Source organism: Pteropus medius, unplaced genomic scaffold, assembly GCF_902729225.1.
Source record: "Pteropus medius unplaced genomic scaffold, Ma_sr-lr_union100, whole genome shotgun sequence".
Lineage (NCBI taxonomy): Eukaryota > Metazoa > Chordata > Mammalia > Chiroptera > Pteropodidae > Pteropus > Pteropus medius.
In genome coordinates, this window is record NW_024355990.1 from 3,909,544 (window position 1) to 3,930,899 (window position 21,356).

The window sequence follows — 21,356 nt, forward strand, 5'->3', positions numbered from 1 at the left end:
CGGACACACAACGGAACCGCAAGTTAGACCCATCACTGGCCACGGGCCGTATCCCTCCGCGGCGTCTCAGTGGTTCGAGCATCTGCCAATCTTCTGCGAAGACGAAGTTCTTGCCTTCCATTGGGTACCGCACCCTTCCATCGTTATCCCCCGCCCCCGAGCTCGCCTCGCTCCGAGATGGGACGTCCCGGATGTCCGGTCTCGTCCAGTCGCGTTTTCTCAGTGATTGACACGGGCCTTTGTCCAATGAGGAGCGCGGGATGGCCCGGCCGGTCCACGCGAGGTCCCCGTCTCGCGCCTCGGCCGCAGAGGCTGCCGGGTGTTGGGGCTTCGGGTCCCGTGATTGGTGACACGGCCGGGTCCGCGCCCCTGGTCTTGCCTTAGAGCCCGAGCCCAGCCCACCCAGGCCGCCGCCCTTCCTCGGATCCAGTCTGGAGGTCCGTCCCCAAAGCGACATGCCCTGCCGCGTGGGGGTGCGGCCTGGCGATCCGTCCTGCTTGGGGCGGACTCGTCGTTCCCTACGGAAGCCCAGAGTGCCGCTGAGCTCTGCGCCCTGCTGGACTCCGCAGGTGAATTCTAGTCGTCCCAGTACTCCAGGATTCCACCATCTTCACCCTCTTCCCCCAGCACTCCCCGGGCCCGTCCTAGCGGGCATGAGAGAGTGGCCTGGGGTCTCAGACCACTGCCCTACAGCTGAATGCAACACTCCTTCCCTCCCTTGTTTTACACATTCCCGTTATTCCCGCGCCTAAGGCCAAATCCAGCAGATCCTTCTGACGGGGCAACTGCGCGCACTCACTTTCTCACCCTGGAGTCTTTGGTATTGGGTTGATTTTTAAGAAGGTGCAAGGCCAGTGAGTCACACTTTCCCTCATTCGCGCTTGCTCTGTCGCGTTATGCCCCAGACCCTGAAGCTGGGGTCCACCAAAGCACCACTAAGTCTGAAATCAAGGTGGACTCACCACTTGGCTCGAATGATCAAATTGTTTCTATTCTGCCACCCAGATCCAGCCCACGGGAGGCTCTGCCGTCCTGGGACGGGGTACCACCAACCTCGACTCTTTGGGCCTGAGCGGGGGCCTGGGTCCTCCATAAATGAAAAAGGGGGTCATGCCTCAGATCAGGCTGGGTCATGGGGGGTTAGTGAACTATGTTCAATAACTGTCAGGCTGCAATCAGGGTTTTTCGGCGGCGGGGCGGTGGGCGGGATCTCATTTTTCTCCTTTAAGTACTTCAATTACTTTTTGTTGCACCCTCCGAAGGGGACAGGTTATTCTGGCAGGCTCAGTCATTTAGCTCCTTCAAAGATTGAGCATATTCACCTCAGAACTGTGTTAGGTGATGTCTTTAGTTCTCTTGAAATCAGCTCCAATGACATTGCAAGTTAAATTTCAGGCGAGGAGGCAGCTGGCAAGGGAATAAAATTAAGAAAATTGTTCCAGAGAGAAAAGATTCATTGAAAGAAATGGGAGCAAGGGGGCAAAGCACATAGGATTCACATTTGCATATTGAGTCGTGTGAATTGGCGCATCATGCTTTTCAGACATCTATTGAGCCTGTCTTCACGCAAAGCACTGTGCTGGATGATGTATTGCAAAATGAACTCGACTTGGTTTCTACTTTTGAGGCAAGGCGAGGTGAAGATTCACTAACTTTTCAGAACGCAGGCTATAGCAGAGCGCTGTGTGCCTTGCTAGCGTTCTCTCATAAATCTTTAAAACAACTCTGTGAAGGACGTGACATTCCTTTTACAGAAGAAGAAAAGACTCAAAAAAAAAAATTGAAGATAACTCAATTTTTAAAAGAGCAATGGATCTGAATAACATTTCTGCAAAGAAGGTATACAAGTGGCCAATAAGCACATAAAAAGCTGTTCAACATGCAAATGAAATGCAAATCAAACCACCATGAGACACCACTTCACAGCCACTAGGATGGCCATATTAAAAAAAGGCAGTAATAACTGTCGGTGATAATGTGGGGAAGTTGGAATCCTCACACACTCTGGATGCGAATGTAAAATAGTGCAGCCGCTTTGGAAAACTGGCAGTTTCTCCAAAGACTAAACCAAGAATTGCCATGAGACCCAACAATTCTACTCCTGGGTAGATGGATGCCCAAGTGAAATGAAAACATGTCCATACTCACCACACACACACAAAAAGATAATTATGTGATACGATGGAGGTGTTAGCTGTCAGCGTGGTAGAAATCATTTCACAGTGTAGAAGTGTATTAAATCAATGCATTGTACACCTTGAATTCCACAATATTATACGTCAATTATATCTCAGTAAAGCTGGGAAAAAACATATCCACAGAAAAAGTGATGCGTGAACGTTGATAGCAGCATTATTCATAATAGCTAAAAGATGGAAAAAACCCACATGTCCACCAACCGATGGATGGGTAAATACAATGTGGCATATCCCTATAATGGAACATTATTCAGCAATGAAAAAGAATGAAGTACTTACATGCTACAGCATGCATGAACCTTGAAACATTATGCAAAGAAGCCAGATGCAAAAGACCACATAGTGTATGATTCCATTTATATGCGATGCACTGAGTAGGCATATTTAAAGACACAGAAAATAGATTAGTGGTTGCCTCGGGCTGGGGGTTGGGTGAAGGGGAAAGAGAGACTGCAAACGAGTACAGGGTATTTTGGGGAACATGGGAGCATTCTGGAATCGATTGCAGTGATGTTTGACCGACTGTGAATACATAAAAGCCATTGAACCGCGTGCTTTAAACAGATGAATTGTGTGCTCTGTGAATTATGCCTCAATAAGCTGATGTCTATAGTCTTTGTTTTTGTGACATTCCAGTCAAAATAGCAACACGAGCACATACTGCAGTTACCTCCTTTGGTCTCATGAGAGGATTTTCTTTTTCATCTGTAACCACAAGGGGAAAAAGACATGCCTTGGATGTGTACTAACAGCTAATATTTATTTTGTGCTTGTACCTGGCACTGTGATAAGAACATTACGTTCTGTGCAGTTCAGTCCTTGTGAGAAAAGTGGTGTGTGGCAGGTCAGGTCGCCAGGAAGCCAACTCTGAAGTGGAGATGGGCAGAGGTTCATGAGGAAGAGCCCCTGGGGTCAGCTCCTGGGGCAGGGCGGGAGGGGGCAGGGCTGGGCCCAGGGAAGAGCCAGCTGCCACACCACCTCAGCAGAAGTCCTGGCAGATGCTGGGGAAAGTGTTGACGATGGGATGGCCCTTCAGAGCCCCTGCGGGTGAGGACCAGGCCTTTATACTCCCTTGTCTGTCAGTCGTCGGAAGCCGGCTGCCACAGGCAGGGGCCCACTCCTTCATAGGGGCCGACAGTGGGGGACAAAATCCTCCATCCCTGGTGGGAAATCCAGGCGGCCGCCTCTGCCCCAAGGAGCCTTGAGAGGCTGGACGAAGATGGGACACGCAGCTGCATGTATTGCCGAGGACTGCTCCCTCCAGGGGTGCTGCACACAAGGACTGGGGGTTCCTGGAGCATGGACCCCTCACCGCAGATAAGGGGCGGGAAGATTACTGTACATTTCCTGTTCTCAATCAGCCATTTCTCAAAGAACCCTGTTTTTTTTTTTTAAATTGGGAAATGATATTTAGAAATAAGAGCTGAATTCTGCTGCTGCTGCTGCTGTTGATAGGGACGAGGAACACCTGTCTCTCCAACTGTGACCCCCTCATCTCGGGGAGTGGCAGTTTCAGGATGGTCTTTGTGGACTAGTTTTTCCAACTAGGGAAATCAGGGGGATGTGTGGCCTTTGTCCACTGGAGTGGCTTTGAGTGTAGCTCATCCAGTATCATCCCTGAGTTGTTTTCCTACTCATTTTTTATGACAGACTGTATTTTATGGCTGGGGATGTTTATTTGTTTCTTCTTATCTAAATTATTGATTTGCTCACAGGAAATGCAAACACAGAACTGGGACATCAGGAGGCTGTCAAAGAAGTGTCAGAACATAAGGCGACCGATAAAACTGAATTCCACTGATAATTAAGCAATAAACACATGGTACCACGGAAGACTTGCTTTATCTCAGGCCGTCCAGCACATCTGCTCATCCCCGGAGGCGACCGTTCTTGGCAGAGATCGTCCTGCCGTGCTGAGAGGGTCCCTGACTCATGGGGAATGGTTGCTCTTTCTATCAGCAAGCCTCCCTCTCATCCCGCTGAATCCTCTGAAAGAAATTCCTAAGTGACATGCAGTCCTGGGTCCTAGATTCCTGCCAGCTCACCGTCCCTGGGGCCACAACTTCCAGGGAAGTGAGAAGTCTGAAGTCAAAGGACGAAATGAGGCGTCCCTACCGTGTGGAACCTGCACGTTTGGCTTCTAAGTTTTCAGACACTGCAGCTCAGCAAACAGGTGGCGCCAGGGGCCCCTTTTCACAAGTGGCCCTGTTGGCATTCTCATCCCCACCCACAGCCACTTGGCATCTTTTGTTCTCAGTTTTGAATCTTAGCCACCGTTCTGGAACAACATGGAACATCCCAATCAGTGTCTTAGCCTGTGTGGCAAGAAGCTGGATTTTGGCCACTCCTCGAAGCTCGTGTCCCTTTTCGTCCTTTCAGCCACCGTGACCCATTGGTGTGGGCAGTACACCATCCCCTACTTAGACGCTTTAAAGGAAGCACAGTTTTTCCATTTGCAGGATACAGGTCTATTTGAGGGTCTCAGTTGAAATCGAACCTGGGAAAAAGGTTAGTGAAAATTCAACTATTGGCAAAAATATGCTGATCTTTTAGGAGTTTAGAGAAACAGCACTTTTTATTGGGCCTGGCTCAGATGGGACGTGTGAAGGGGTCTCTTCTCGCTCATAGACATCCTCCGAGTTTAGAGGCCTATCAGATGTACAAGTATATCAAATACGAGACTCTTTAATAGCCTTCCTTGCCCTTTGCCGCCTCATGAGTCCTTGTTAAGGGTCTAGGGATGAGAAAGTTTAGTGTAACACGAAAATAATCCTAGGGAAAATCAGATTTGTGGAATGGCCATGTTACTGCGGGTAACCAACGTGGAATTCTATCTTGGAGGAAGTTTTGGCGATCCACATAAATAGCAGGCCCAGAGGGACTCAGCCCATTCCGTCCCCATGCCCTTTCCTTGGACTAGGCTGAGTGTTTCTTTGTTCGTACCTCATCTCGGCGTCTGGGGTGAAAAATGACTTATCTGGTATTAACACCTGTTTTGTTTTTACTCGACTGATTTATCACACACTTACTAAATGCCTAACTGTGTTACTCACTTCTGTAAAAAGGAGATTTTAACTACCTTCATTGAGCTGTTCTCAGAAATAAAAAAATACGTACATGTAAGTGCTTAGGACGGAGTCTGTGCTCTTGTGAACTATTATTATAATCATGAAAGATTTGCTCAAGGTTCTACAGCAAAATAGTGGCAGGGTATAATTACAGAGATGGGGAGGCAGGTGAGATGTATCCTGCGTTGCTGGCAGAAGGAGCCTCCTTGCTGGCAGAAAAACCGCTTTCCCAGCCCAAAAGGGGAGGGGACTGCCCCAGAATTAAAGGACTTTCATTCCCAAAGACACCTGAAGGTTCTTATGGTGTGGTTTGGCAAACGATTGCCTTTCTTGGTGGCAGTTGTATAATTAGGTGGTAAGGTCTCCACTGTAAAGCATCCATGTGCCACGTGGAGCTAATTGTGCATTTCTGATAGCCAAGGCCATGCTGAAACTTAAAATCAAAAACAAATCTTCCTTTAGATGTAGAGAAAAGATCCAGTTAACGTCGAGTGTCTGAAGCAGGCCGTTCAGTAACAGGGTCTGTGCTCTAAAACAAACGACATGTGGCTAGAGAGACGGGAGCAGCCGTGACAAACCCAAATGGTGCTTGAATTCAGGTCAGCACGTTGATGTCAACAGGTAAGAATTAGCCCCTGGCCTGGAAGGCAGAGAGCGAGTTCCCGAGTGTTTTAGCGTGTAATTCTGAGTGATTCTGTGCCACGAGCGTAAAGGAAGCTGTGTGTAATTAGTCTGCTGCTTTTTAGACTCGGTTTAAATGGAATATTCTACCGCCACATAGAAGGCAGCGTGGCACAAAGGACCCAGGAGGTCAATGTAGATTCAAAGATGCAAATTGGCTGAAAATGAAAGTATGAAAATATTATACCATGCATATGGCAACTGTAGGAGAACTAGAGCGGCTACACTCATATCAGACAAATAGGCTTCAAGATACACACTTAGAGATAAAGAGGGACATTTTATAATGACTAAAAGGTCATTCTATCAAGAAAATATAACAATTTTATACACATAGGCACTCAACAGACCTCCAAAATATATGCGATAAAAAAACCTGACGATTGAAGGGAGAGGTGAACAATTCAACGATAACAGTTGGGAACTTCAGTGCCCCACTTTCAATAATGGATAAAACTATTAAGCAGAAAATCAACAGGAACAGAGAAGATTATAAACCAGCTCAAACTGCCCCTAACAGACACCCAGCAACAGCAGAATACACATTCTTCTTATGTGCACATGGAATATTTTTTAGAACAGACCATATGCTAAACCATAAACCTCAATAGATTTACGAGGATTAAAATCATACAAACTATGCTTTCCAAACACAAGGAATTAAATTAAAAGATAATGGTAGAGAGATATTTGGGGAATATACAAATATGTGGGAATTAACACTCCTAAAAAAAAAAACATGAGAGAAGTCACAAGGGAAAATTAGAAAAGATTTTGAGATAAATGAAAACAAAAGTCAGCAATGATGGACTGCAGCAAAATGCTTAAAGGGAAATGTGAATCCTATGTTTAAAAAAAGAACTATCTACACACACACACACACACAATAACCTTCCATTTTAGGATACAAAACGATCGCGTAGAAGAAAGGAAATGATAAAAATCAGAGTGGAGATAAATGAAATTCAGAACAGAAAAGCCATAGAGAATGACCCTGGGGTAGGCAAAGCGATGACGCCAAAAGCACATGCGAGAAATGAGATTGATAAATTAAGACTCTATCACAATTTTAAATGTTTGTGCTAAAAAAGACACCATCAAGAAAATGAAAAGACAACCCACAAACTGAGAGAAAATATTTGCAAATCATATATCTAATAAGGGGCTTTTATCCAGAATATATACAGAACTCTTAAAACTCAATAATAAAAAGATGAATAAACCAACTAAAATATGGTCAAAAGATTTAACTAGACAGCTCTTCAAAGACGATATGTCAATGGCTAATAAGTATATTAAGAGACGTCCAACAACATTAGCCATCAGCAAAACACAAAACCACAGCATACCAGTTCACAAAAAGACAATAAATTTTGGTGAGAATGTGGAAATTTAATCCTTCAGGTATTGCTGATGGGAAAGCAAAATGGGCAGCCGCTCTGAGAAGTACTTTAGCAGTTCCTCAAAAATTTAAGCATAGAATTGACTGTAATTCAGTAATTATACTCCTAGGTATCTACAGAAGTGAACACATATATTCACACAAAAATTTGTACTTCAATGCTCACAGCAGCATTATATGTAATAGCCAAATGCAGAGACAACCCAAATGTCCACAAACGGGTAAATAGAAAAACAAAATGCAGTCTATCCACACAATGGAATATTATTATTTATCAATAAAAAGGAATGAAGTATTGATTCATGCTACAGCATGGATGAACCTTGAAAACATGCCAGTCACAGGAGACCACGTAATCTATGACCCCATTTACATGAAATATCCAGAACTGGCAAATCTATAGAGACAGAACACAGATTGGTGGCTGCCTACGGCTGAGCGGGGAAGGAAGCGAGCTGGGGAAGGGGCCTGATGATGGGCACAAGGTTTCTTTGGGGGGGATAAAGAGAATGTTTTAAAGTTGGATTATGGCGACGGTTGCATACTCTGTAAACTCATTGCACAATCCAATTGCACAACGAAAATTCACCGAATCGTACATTTAGGTGCATGAACTATATGATATATAAAGACAGGCCACACCATGGGACACTGAATGAGTTTCCCGTGGGTTACCTCTGACGAGCCGACTTCTGGAAAGTTGGAGTTCTTTCCATTTAATCCAGCCTCCTCTAAATCATCAAGCGTGTCTTCTGACAGAGAAGCCGATGGCTGACACGTTTCAAGAGTTCCAGTCCTGGACTGATCCCAGGGCATCCTCATTCGAGAGAAACGGTGATGTCTCCATGGAAAAGTACGCATCGCCCAGAGGACGGCCCTCCAGGTTGACCGGTTTCAGCCCCCCGGGTTGACCGGTTTCAGCCCCTTTGAGCCATTTTACAGCCCTGTAAATTGTAGGTTTTGGATGGCCGTGCAAAGCCTGTCTGTGATGTCCTTCCTCCCTGTGGAAAAACCAGTTTTGCCCCCATTTGCAATTCAATCTCCTAATCCTTCCTCTGTGTTAGTTTTTGTGCTGCGACATTTCTCTTTGGAGTCGGTTATTACATCTGCCTGGTTATTATGTCGCTCGTGAGTAGAATAATATCGTTAACACGTTTTCACGTTTCAGGTCTATATGAGAGTCATGATCTTACGGCTGACTAAAGTCAGAAGCTTTAGTTTAAAAAGAAGACAGTCAATCTAACCAAACACAAAAATCGTGATGATGTTTGAAAAACTATTAGTCTTTTTCCTCTAAAATCTAGATCTCACTTTCTGCCCAGGTGCACACAATGGCAGCACTGGGCTGGCACCTGACAACCAGGAACTTCGGATTATCCTGTCCCCACTAGTTGGCTTCAAGAACTCTCAGTTTAACCCACCTTTGTTTGAGGTGGCAAGAGGCACAGACTGTGTCTCAGCTCGCACTCAGCCGCTTAGCTAGATCTCCACGCCGTGTGGAGCTTAGATGCAACACACGGCCTGTGTCTTCTTCAAACACGAGGTGAGATGAAAAAGATGCTTTGTTTAGTGAAACCAGTGCTGTGGGTGAAAAACGCCTTCCCGCTTCCTAGTATTGCAGACAGGCACCGGGCCAGAGGGTAACTGCTGGTGCCACGTGTGTGCGAACTCAGTGCAGGCAGAGTTATGACTTGGCTCAGGTCTGTTCAGGAGATGTTTATGAGTCCGTTTGTGAGCGCTGCTGGCTTAGGTGTGCTCTGGGGGCGAGGGTGAGGGCGAGGCTCAGAGACAGAACCAATATCAGGAGAGGTGTCTTCCTAGCTCGCAGCCTGTCCCCTGGTCTGGCGTGAGTTAAGGGCGCACGGCGGGGGATAAAGGAAGCCTGTATTGGTTGTCTGGATTACTTTCCACCGCTCAGAGGCATGTTCTTACCCTTTTCATCCTCCCTGGGAAGGTTGTTTAAGCATTTATTGTTGTTACCTAGGTGAAGGCCAAGGACTTTGGGTCTGGAATTAGAAGCTGTGCATTCACTGCCATGTGTGAGCAGCGGACCCAGCTCCCCACACTTCAGAGCTGCTGGAAAACCCCTGTTTCACGTCCCCCGGTCCACGTACTGTAAGCAATGTCAGCAACCTCCCGCTCCTCTGCATGTTCTGTCCCCTGCAGCTGATCTCAATGTCATTTGTGAGTTGTCCATTCACTCCAAGCATTATATATATGTTTTCTTTTGTTTTGTTTTCCATATTAAGGCAGAGTTAATGATTTCTCAGGAGCACTTCTGTGCTTTGGGTAAGAACACAGCCTTCGGGTCGGCTGGATCTTGTCTCTGAGCCAGCATCTCACTTTGTGATCTTGGGCCAGCTGCCTGCTCACAGAGGCGACTTTCCCAACTGTAAAATCGGGTCCGTGACAGGCGCCCAGCTCCTGGAGGGGCTGTGAGGTCTGCCTTCGTGCAGGCGAAGCATTCCACAGTGCCTGGCTCAGAGCGTGCCCTACGTGTGTGGGTCATGGTTGTCACGGTCATGACTTCAGATGACAAGGCCGGACAGAATGGCAGGCACCTGCCCTTCCACGGCATCTTCATAATAACCCTACGAGGTGGATGCCGCCTCGCTTTTTTTATCTGTAGATGAGGCAGGGAGTTTGTCACTTGCCCACGGTCACAGTAGGAAGGTAGCAGATCACAGAACTCTGTGGAAAATTCACAAAGTGTATGTTCTTTGCGCTGATTCTGACAAACCCCTGATACCTATAAATCAGTAGTAATCAAATCGGCCATGCGTCAGACTCACCTGGGAACTGAAAAAGTGCCTGGAAAAACACCTATCCCCCGAGATTCTCATTTAATTGGTCGGTCGGGGTGCAGCCTGGGCATTCGGATGTTTGAACACTTCCGGGTGGCTCCCACGTGTCCCCAAGATTGACAACTACTGCTCCACTACTGAGACATTCTCACGGTCGCACACTGGTCTTTTAGGGAAAGACGGCCGGAGTGGGGGGGTCTTCAAACCTGATGGGCTCCCCGTATTTTTCTTATAAAACTCACGGTGCGCACGGAGGCTGAGTAAGGCTCTTCCAGCTCCTGCACCTGTCTGGGGTCCCCCGGGGGGCTGGAACCTGGTGAAAATGAGGTTCCATGTAGCGTGGGTCCATTTCTCATGCACTTCCATCTTCAGAAACCGGCTCCAGAGACAAGGGAAAGGAAGAAGAACCTGTCCAAACAAAAGAGCTTTTCCTTCGAGCCACGTCAGCCTACAAACCTTCATAAGGCAGCACAGGCGGCTCCTCCTCTCTGTGGCAGACACGATCGACTCAGCGTGGCTCCCGTGAAGATAACGGGTGTGCACTCCTGGGCCAGGGGACCCCGGCACTTGCTCTCTGCAGTCCGCATCAAAGCCCCAGGATATGCAGAATTTTCCCCAAGGGCCTGACCCGCCACCAGGAGGTCCTACCTGTGGAGACTCACTGGTCTGGGCCAGGCTGTTCGATGGCTCTTACTTCTGGCCGTGCTGTTCTTCTTCCTCGTTATCCTTCCCTCCTTTATTAAGGGGCCTGACACCAAGCCCACCAGGTAAGGTCCTGACCGCATCCACGCTCGTCATCATTTATTAGAGGAAATTGAAAACCAATAGCCCAGGGAACACTGGAGAATCCTGAGATGCCGCTGGGTCCACGAGAGGGTGTCAGGGACCATCTACGTGGTCCAGAACCACTGGCAATGGAGACCCAAGAGGAGGCTTGGGGGATGTGGACGTGATGGGAATGGGGACACCAAAGTGTCTCGGATGCCACGGGACTTGTGGTCAGAGGAAACCCTGGCGGGAGTTTGAGACCTACCGGACCGGGTTCTGGAAGGCAGGGATGGAAAACAAGACCAATTGCCCCCTGGGACCGTGAGTCATGAGCAGCTTTGAAGTCAGTTCTTACATGCCATTCTCTGTGTCCTTCGGCAAAAGATTTATGCTGTGAGTAACATTCACTTCAAAACCATACTTTCCCTGAGAGGTCTGTCAGTGAAACGGGAGTCCTCGCGCTTAGGGAGACAGCTTAATCCTGGGCCCCAAGTTACTCCTTCTAAATCAGTTTTTTTATAGATGAATACATCCCCAGCCGTGAGAGACCCCTTTCTTTCCTGACTCGATATTTTGGAATGATTTTGTTTCACCGTTCTTAAAATTTGAAAGTAATACATGGTCTCATAACGTCGAAAAAAACACAGAAAAGTGAAGCAAGAAGTGAGAGTCTCTCCATTACACCCCATCTCTACCCACGCTTAGTACTTTGGTGTATATATAATTATTATTATTGTAGCTAACACCTCTAACGTCACCACATGCCAGGCGCTATTCTAAGCGCTTTATGTGTATTAACTCACTAATTCTTATGATGCTGAGTCTCCCGAGACACAGAGGGCTTCAGCGAATCACCCACGTTCACCCTGCGGGGAAGTCGTGAGGCCAGGATTCAAACCCAGGGGTTTTGGTTCCATAACCTGTGTCTTTGCCTTATGTTATATAAGCCCTTACAATAGCTGGATTAATGGGTCGGTAGGTAGGTAGATGATAGATAGATATCACATTATCCACATTATTCCGCATGTTGAATTTTTAAATCGACACTAGATCACGGGCATCCTTCCCCGTGGTACATCTTTTTAGTGGCCGTATAACGTTCCATAGACGGCATTACAACTTACACTGCCAGTCCCCATCCACCGACGCTTGGATTGGCGCTCACTTTCCACATACCGCTGTGCGCAGAGGGGTCTGGATGTCCACGTGCCAGCGGCAGATTCTTTGAGGGGATGCTATTGCTACCACAGGTTGATAACCTATTATGCTTATGTCCATTTTCTGCTGTTTCAAAGGTAATGAGCATGCATTGATTTTATAAGAGGAAAAAAAAATCAGAAAAGTTCATTTCTGAAGAACGACTCAGGAGCAAAAGACTTATTTCAGCGCCACCTCCGTACTGACCTGTCCCCCTAGGTCATAGCTAGTCTGCCACGTGTGTAACTAATATCATTTTCCCGTGACACTTTATCGGAGCTATTTATATCCACGTCTGTCCCCCTGCTAGTTCTCGGGCTTCTCCAAATCGGTGGCCATAGCTTTTCCATCTTTAATCACTCACGGATACTTCTAAATGCCTGGCGTATGATTACCGCTCAGTAAATATTTGCGGAATAAATGTTGCATCGTGTTTTCAAATTCTCGCGGAATTTCCAATGAGATGGCTCATTTAGTTTCCAGAGTTTTTCCATTTAATTTTTTATTTTTATTAAGTAACGTGCAAATATGTATTTCATATTCTTAAGTCGAGTAGTATTACAAGGCTGCCATAAAAACAGAGCCATCCCGTGTCTTCTCCCTGCTCCGGGATCCTGATTCCCAAGGCAAGAGCTTCACCTTCTCTCTGTTCTTCCTCTTGGTCCCTTCCTGCCTTATATGTAAGTCACGTGCCTATCTGCTCTTTCTTGATTTCCCAGTCAAGTGATTAATTGCTGTAAGTGAAATATAGTTCCCCCGTGGCCTTGAAGCCTGTCACGCCTTTAGATTTTCATCTCTGGATGGATACGTGAACCCCAAGGAAAGCTAATGGGGAGTCTAACTGTCCCCATGTGTCACATGGCATTAGCGCCTGACCCAATCCGACTAGCCTACATCTGCACAACATGGTATTTTGCAAAGCGCCTTTTATATGTGGGCTTGTAAAATCCTTCCAGCAGTTTTGTGAGACGGGTATTCAGATCCTCATTCGATGGATGAGAAAACAGAGGCTCAACATATTCTGTGACTCGACCAGGATCACACGGCTGGCTAGTTTGTGGCCAGGCGGGGCTAGAACCCTACCAGGCTTTTTTCCCCTCAAGTATTCTCTGTTGCCCATTTGCCAAGTGCCAAGAAGTTTGTTTTCTCTCAGACCCGAGTTCGATGCTTGAGTAGAGCCAGTGGAGTTCGGGTCGTTTGGGTATGGGTAGGTGACCACCGCAGCACACCAGATGGCTGCCCCTCATCTCACCTCGCACGAGACTGGCTCGACTTGCAGTGTCACTAACAGTGTCATCAGGAAGCAGAAATGATGAATGCCTGGCTGGAAGTGACAAATGCCACCAAGGCTGTGGGACTCTGCACAGTTTCTCAGGAGGGCCTCCAGCTCCAGCAGAGAACAGGGAGGGCTGCCCACCCCATTCCTTCCTTCACTCTTCTCTTTTCCCGGGAGAAGATTTGGGGGTGGCCTAGAGCCTCTCCCAGTGTCTGTACCATAGAACAGCATTCGGTACAGAATGAATTAGGGGACTAATGGGGTCTTTGGGGCTCTTTTCTTATTCCCGATGAAATAATCTTCTACTCCTACTGGCTTTCTTAGTGACCTTTGATTGGGGGTATATTGCTAAATTTCGATTTGGACAACTCGTTCACTGTGTGACACCCCCTCGATTATCTCGAGACTGTGTTCCTGGGGAAGTCCTGTTCTCTTGCCAGCAGTTTCTCCATGGCTTCAGGCACAGGTGAACTTGAAACCTTTTGCCATTTCTTTGTGTCCAGGTTCCCCCCGGTGATGTGTATTTAAGAATTTAGAGAGAGGAGGGTGCCAGGTAATTATTCTTTTCATTTATTGACTAGACCTTGTTTCATTTATCGACTAGATTTGTTTCATTTATCGACTAGAGCTGTGTGGTCCCTGCTAATGATGCATTTATTTTTAAAAGTGCAATATTTTATATTTTCACCTCCCAAATAGATCAGAATTATGAAATTAAAAAAATTTTTTTTTGCTTAAATGTGATCTGTGATGGATTTGACTGTCTCTCTGAACTAGAGGTTCTTAATAGATAAAAGATCCCCCCAGCCCAGCTCAGCAAAGCCCATGGTGTATATGTTCAGGGTCACACAGAGTCTAGCCGAGGTGAATGCAAGGCGCCCAGCGTATAGACAGAAGCAGTTTGAGCATTCGGTAAACACCATACCTGAGAATAGGTGATGCTTGTATAAACACCCGCATCCCTAGCAATCATAGGCATATTTAATTCTAGGGGATTAAACTGGAACATAAGGACACAATCTTGTCACTGCCTGGGTCACTGCTGCTACTTCCTGTGAAACGTAAACGAGTCATCAGTAAGTCCTAGCATCTGCAGGCCCAGCAGTCCTAGATCAGGATGCAGAGAGAGGCGCCTCGTGCTGCAGCTCTCAGGGCCGAGGCGACTGCCAGGCGGATGGCCAGCTGTCCGTGCTGCATGCCTGAGATGTGGAATGCGGAAGGCCACCAGGATCACAGCCAGGTCAGGTGCTCGAAGCTGGGAAGCAAAACTTCTGTCGGCCTCTTGAGGTCCGGGGGCGGGGCCGAATCCACCAAGAGTCGTGGCTGAGTAAGGAGAGCTGTTTACTAGATGGAGGTAACGCCTGGGCTTTTGTTTTGCCCTTGGAGCTTAAGCTCGGTTTTCAGTTTAAAGGGGAGCGGAGTGAGGCCCGTGCCCAGGCTCATGGCATTCAGATCTTTCTGGTAACTAAAGGTGACGCGGATCGATCGAGAATGTGTTTGGGGGGAAAAAAAGAATGTGTTTGCACTGACTCTGGCTTTCCACTCTGCACTGAGTGGCATTCTTTCAGAATGAATAAGGTTCGGGGGTGTCTGCTAGCTCGTGAGACTGTCCCCTCTTTCTCTTAAGACTGTCCCCCTCCCGTGCACAGAGTGCACCCCAGGATGTCACGCACGGTGCGACCCAGCCCCCTGCCAGGGATGGAGAAGAGACCCGAGTGGGTCCAAACCTCTCCCCTAACAATTAGAAGTCGGAAGCAAAGACAGTCAGCAGTCCCCAGAGCAGGCGTCACGGGGCGGCCATCGCCCACGCCCGCACGGGCTGAGTGGCAGAGAGGACGGGCGGAGGCAGGCGACCTGGGAGGCAGAGGCAGGAACCGGCCGCGTCTCCGGAGGAAAGGTCTGGTTCCGACTCTTCTTCCGCCAGGTGCTTTCTATCCTTATACTAAATTTCCTTTTTTCCCCTTTGGTTAAAAATGAAAAACAAACACACACAAAAAAAGAATACGGGCTCGAAGGCGATTAGCCCTTCCGGTCAGCTCCGTGTCGCCTGCGGCCACGCCCCACGGCCTTTCTCTCTTTTCCGGCCTGAGACACCCGTCCTTCAAGTTGTTCGAGCCAAGGAACCTGAACGCATGTGCCTCTTGGGCCCAAGGGAGGCAGGTTCTATGGTATCAGTCAAGAGCAGTGGCCACACTGCAGGAGGCCACAAACGAGGAAGAGGAAGGGCCGGCAGGAGCCATCTGCCCCCTGTGGGTATCGCCTGGGCCAGCCCCGTACCTCACTAACAGTGAAAGTTCTCCCTCTCCTCCGCCCTGAATAACAGAAGCTGCGTCCTCCATGGGGTGCGAGGTCTGGGCCCTATTCAAAGCTGCAGTCCTAGGACGCACACGGCACGCGGCACGGAGTAGGCGCTTAGCAAACATTTGCTGAACGAGATGTTCTTCTATACGTATGCATTTCAAATTCTATTCCTCTTTTGTTTGAATCCATTTCTTTTGGAGCTCAGAACGTCTCTTGAAAGCACCGGTGTGACGTGGCACGGGGACAGGTCTGGCTCCTCGGACTTTGTAATTTAAGAAAGAGACAGCATTCCCGTTGAGCAAACACGACCCCCAAAACACGACTAATTCGATGACATGTAGGCTTTTAGCACCAACGTTGGCACAGGAAATAGAGCTCGGCTCAGGGCGCCTCCGGTGGCCTCTTCACGCTCGTCCATTTCTCAGCACGGCTTCTAATTACAGCTGGACATTTACTTACGCGACCATCTGTCACCTCCTTTATACCTTAGGCTTCGCACGGGGAGGGTCGCATCTCGGCTAAGCTCAACGCCGAGGCCCCAGTAACTGGTACGAAGCACACAGGAGGTGCTCGCTAAGTATTTTCTGCCTAAGAGAATGAATTCATTAACTGTTAAACGGGGCGGTGAGTAGAAGAGTCGAAGAGACCAGGCCAAGGAGAGCTCCAGCTCGCACGTGATAAATCAAGAATGACCGGGAAGAAGGCCCCTCGGTGGGGAGAGAAGGAATGAGACTTATCTGGCTGAGTCTGTATTTCGTGCCAGAAGCTGAACTCATGTTGTCATGAGTTCACAGCTTTACCGCTCACAGTGGACTTCTCTCAGAAGCGAAAGCAGCCCACTTTACAGATTCAAAACCTGAGGGTCATGCAGATAAAGACCGCTTCTCCCAGTCACACCAGCTCGTGAACAGAAGTGCTAGGATGCTCACTCGGTCCACCTGGCCACACTTTTCACGCTGTCTCTCTCTCCCTTCCTGTAACCTTGGTTAGTCTGTCATACGTGGCTGAATTGAAGAATGATGGACACAGAGAGAGCTCAGGACAAGAGTAACCAAGCTGAGTGAGGGAGGCCTAGGATGCCCGGTAAGATTTAGAGACGCCTCGAAATCCATCTGGGTCATGGCTAGAGAGAAAGGATCTTTTTTCCAAAGCTCCAGTAATCCCCCCAAACCTGTGTTGCACAGAGACCCTGCCCCAAAGTCCACTCAAAGGACGTGCAGAGCAGAGGCTCCAGGCTGTTCTCAGCGGGACATCTCATGCTAATTTACATAATTTGATTTACATAAATTGATACTTTTGACAGCCTCACATGAAAACAGAAAATAAAAGAAAGAAGGTGAACCCAATCCCTGGAGCCCAAATCCTTGCATGCCAGAAGTCAGACCAGCCACCCGAAATCTATCTTCCACCACGGCTAGAAAAAGCCCTCTGGGGTGGGGATTGGCTTATGTGCCCCGAATCCCTCAGCCTCCCATGTGAAATTCTCTCATAGCTCCTCCTGGACGAGTAGACAGATTTTCAATAAGTCTAAACTCCTCCATCTGACGTGTAATGCGAACCATTACCTGGCCCTGCCTACCCGTGTGGGACCATCTCCCCCCGCCCCGGCCGCAGAGCCCACGGCTGCGGGCCGCCGACTTCGAGTCCCAGCCCAGGTGGGATCTTGAGGAAAAATACAGCTTCGACGCGGGGGACCTGCAGATGGCGCGTTTTCGCCACTGGCCCTACTCTGTGTCTCCTCGCTCCGAAGCCCCTCCTGGCAGACCACCCGCCCCCGCCCTCTCCTTCGCCTCCCAGGCTCCGCTCCCACCCCGTCCCCACCCCGACCCATCCTTCTTTCCTGTAGTGGCTGAAGTAGGGGAGGACAAGGCAGGTCCCAGAATCCCGGCCCGGGCAGCACGGGAAGGTGTGAGCCTATTCTGGACCCCCTAGAATGTCTGCAAGCTCATCAATTGGGGTGACAGGATGTGACGTGTTCTGGGGTTTAACACCGGAAGCCCCATCTTCTGGCAAGGCAGCGGGTGTGGAGGGGGCAGAGACTGATGGACAAAGATACCCCACCTGGGGCTCGGCCCTGGTGCCTGGGACTGCCTTGTCCTCCTGCAGAGACATCCTCACAGTTTCTCTCTCTGACATCGCCAAAAGCAGCCTGGGCCCACACGCACAGGAGGGCAGCATTCAAAGTGTGCACGATTACACTCACAGCTGCAACCACGCCCGCGACAGCACACGGGGACACAGACGTGGCAGGCTGTTCTGTTTCTCCCACAACTGCAAAGGAGCGTTTGCCTTGAGGGCCAGGAACTGCCCCTTTTCTGGGAACCTTCAGGGCCACGGTGGCCTGGGGATGGGCTGGACGAGGTGGCAGAGGCCGACACTTTGAGGCCTGCTGTCTGCCCGGCCCCCAGTTCAGCCCCGGGGCCGTGGCCACCCCCTGCCTCGGCCTCTCTCTGCTTGACCCGCCCCCCTGCACATAGAAATGCCCCAACTCTGTGAAGGTGAGAGCCTCCAAATCCCTCTGGCTCCAGAATCTCTTTCTGCCCAACCTCACCCTCTTCCTGGACTCTAGATGCTTCGGCCAGAGCGAGTGGAGCCGCCTGCAGCACTTCGTGCCTCCCTTTGGCTTCATGGAGCTCAATCACTCCTGTGAGTCGAGGTCCTGGGGAGCCTGGCTGTGCCCTCGGCCGTGGCGGAGGGTGGCTGCCTCTCACCTCTTCGCTGAGGACCACCAGCCCCGGGAGAAAGGATGGGCGGGACCCCTGGCCCTCCCAGGGCTCTGAATGGAGACCCCCTTGTTCCAGTGGTGCAGAAGGTGGTGACTCGCTTCCCTCCAGGGCCCCAGCAGCAGCTGCTCCTGGCCAGCCTCCCTGCTGGGGCCCCCGGAGCATCAGCTGCGCCATGCTGGGCAATGGGAGCATCCTGAACAACTCGGGCGTGGGCCACGAGACAGACAGCCATGACTACGTGTTCCGGTGAGCTGGCCCTCGCCCAGCCGCCCCCCGGCCACTCTCCTGCAGAGACAGGCTCTTCTGAGGGAGCCGACGCTCAAGAGTCTAAAGGACACCTCCAGGGGTTGTTTTATTCTAGAAAGGTCTTCACCTCTCCTTGTCTTTGAGCTATAAGACACCGTCTGGGTGACAAAAAACTGATAGCAATAGAGGTGGTTCTTGTCCATGGAGACACAAATAAACTTTGTGCGGCAAAGATGCAGTGACCCGTTTTGTGCCTGTCCGCAGACTCGCCTTAGCGTCCCCAATGGCCCCGAGCGTGCGCGTCTGTACTAAGGGTTCCACTTGACCGGCGTCTGCATCTTATTAGTTCCTTCATTAATGAATGAGTTAAATAAAACCTTTGACATAATGTGCATTTTATAGTTGCATGAGAGTCGTTATTTCACCCTTTAAAAAAAAAATCCCTTAACATTTCCTTAGGCTACTGTTTCCCAGTCTGCGACATGACTTTTAACCCATTTCACGAGGATTTAAAAAAATTGCTGTCTGTAAAATGCCTGACATAACAAGGAACTAGCTTTGCTTCCCTTTTCATTCTTCTCTTCTCCCGTCAATGTGCATTTTCTCAAACCCCACGATGAGAATTTGGGCTCAACCAAAGATATTTCGGTTCATCTTACATCTTTGAGCTCTAGCTCCAGGGTTTGGACTCTGAAGCCCAGAAGAACTCTAAAGATGCTAAACAGAATGTGGGCCCTCAGTGAGGGCCTAAAAGGCAAACAAAAAAGTAGAAGCAGCCAGCTTCCTTTTAGACAATGCTCAAAAGCTAATTCATACCCACAGGACCGATTTGCTCTGATCAGAAAGGGTGCAGTACCAGCTCAGGGCAGCAGGGGGTGGCATCTCGGCACCCGCTTTTCTTTTTCATGTCTTCCCAGCTCTTTTTACTTGTTTATTCTATCAAATGGATTTGGGCATCCGTCTGGGATCTAGAAAAAAATGTTTTGGTATTTCTACTGGAATTGCATTAAATTTATACATTTACTTGGGAAGAACTGGCAAATTTATTATTAACACCGAATCATCCTTTCCGAGAACAAAAGACGATTCTCTATTTGTCCAAATCTACCTTTGTGTCTTTCAGGAGTGGTTTAATGTCTGCCTCATACAGATTTTGAACATTTCTTGGTAAATTTATTGCTGAGTATTTTATCTTCTTTGTTGCTACTGTAAATGGCTTTTCTTTACATTACATCCCCTCCCTGGTCATTGTTTATATTTATGAAGGCTACCGATTTCTGCATGTTAATTTTATATCCTGCTACCTTACTATATCAATAACACATAGTAGATTCTATCATCTGCTATCGCATCATCTGCACGTGAATTCCTTTCCAATTCTTATGCCTCTAACTGATGTTTCTTTTCTAATTCTTTTGACAGAAACCTCCAAAGTAAGCTAACCCAACAGTTTATTCCACTTTAGACCCAAATAAGTGAGGATTGGGCTTTATATTTGGGTAGCCTGAGTTTAAACTTGAGGAGGCAGATTTGGAGGTCTTCTACTGATAGTAAATTTGTCTTTCAGGAGATTTCAGGTAGATTGGAGAGTCATCTTTTGATTTGTAATAAATCCGTCGGTTTTCCCTCAAGTAAATTTACAAATTTAATGAGATTCCAATGGAAATAGCAAAATATTTTTCTAGATCCTGAATGGATAATAAAATTCAGATGGAAGAATAAACATGGAAGAATAGTTAGGAAAATCTGGGGGAAAAAAAAGGCTATGAGGGAGACCTAGCTCTACAAAATATTAACACATACCATAAAGTCTCTTATAAGAGCATGAATTCTGCCACATGATAGACAGAAAACCAGAGGAATGGAAAAGAAAGTCGAGAGATCTACTGAGGTTCGTTCAGAAATCATTGGGTCAAAATCGACTTTGTGACTAACGGTGCCCAGACAGGCAGCTGGCCACCTGGAAAGAGATCAGACTGGAGCTGTGACTCACACCACACGCAGGCACGAACTCCAGATGGTTCAGAGATCTAGGTGCAAAAAACGAAATGGTAGGAATACTAAGACTAGGGTGTAGGGAAAAGTTTTCTAAATATGACTCAAAATCCAGAGGCAATAAAAGGATTGATGAATCTTGTCTATGGCCATGCCACCCTGAACGAGCCTGATCTCGTCTGATCTCGGAAGCTAAGCAGGGTCGAGCCTGGTTAGTACTTGGATGGGAGACCACCTAGGAAGACCAGATGCCGTAGGCGTAAAAAATAAAAAAATAAGGGATTGTAAACTGACAAGGTCCTTGCAATCTGTGAGGTCAACCAAGGGTTGCCTTGCCTAAAAAAATAATAATAAAAATAAAATAAAAAAGGATGGATAAATCCGACTACATAAAAATGGTAAAATTTTGTCTGGCAGAAAATCACAAGGCCCAAGATAAATCTAAAAACTGAAAAAAAAAAAAGTTTGCCATGTAGATCATGGATTAAGAGTTAATATCTCTAATATATGAAAGGCTCAGTAATGGAAGGAAATAAGACGAAAAACCCAATAGAAAAAATGGGCACAAAGCACAAACAGCGACAATGCCTTCAAAAAAAGATATAAACGTGGCCCTTAACCACAAGCAAAAATGTTCAAGTTGACTGGTAACAAGAGAAATACAAATTGAAATTACTCTGAGATAGTATGTTTC

The 21,356-nt window shown here is 47.9% G+C and overlaps 1 protein-coding gene, 1 long non-coding RNA gene and 1 pseudogene across 2 annotated transcripts; all 3 read left to right on the forward strand.

Moving 5' to 3' along the window:
- Positions 1 to 308: 308 nt before the first annotated feature.
- Positions 309 to 5,335, forward strand: LOC120600067 (uncharacterized). The gene is made up of 2 exons (XR_005652082.1): positions 309 to 569; positions 3,914 to 5,335. It is a non-coding gene; the product is annotated as an uncharacterized LOC120600067 (long non-coding RNA).
- An 11,911-nt stretch (positions 5,336 to 17,246) lies between these two features.
- LOC120600354 (alpha-N-acetylgalactosaminide alpha-2,6-sialyltransferase 1-like) lies at positions 17,247 to 18,661 on the forward strand. The gene is made up of 3 exons (XM_039859871.1): positions 17,247 to 17,399; positions 18,173 to 18,341; positions 18,497 to 18,661. The coding sequence occupies exons 1-3, from the start codon at positions 17,247 to 17,249 to the stop codon at positions 18,616 to 18,618; spliced, it is 444 nt and encodes a 147-aa protein (XP_039715805.1). The 3' UTR covers positions 18,619 to 18,661.
- Positions 18,662 to 20,803: 2,142 nt separating this feature from the next.
- LOC120600521 (uncharacterized) lies at positions 20,804 to 20,922 on the forward strand (annotated as a pseudogene).
- The last annotated feature ends 434 nt before the right edge of the window (positions 20,923 to 21,356 follow it).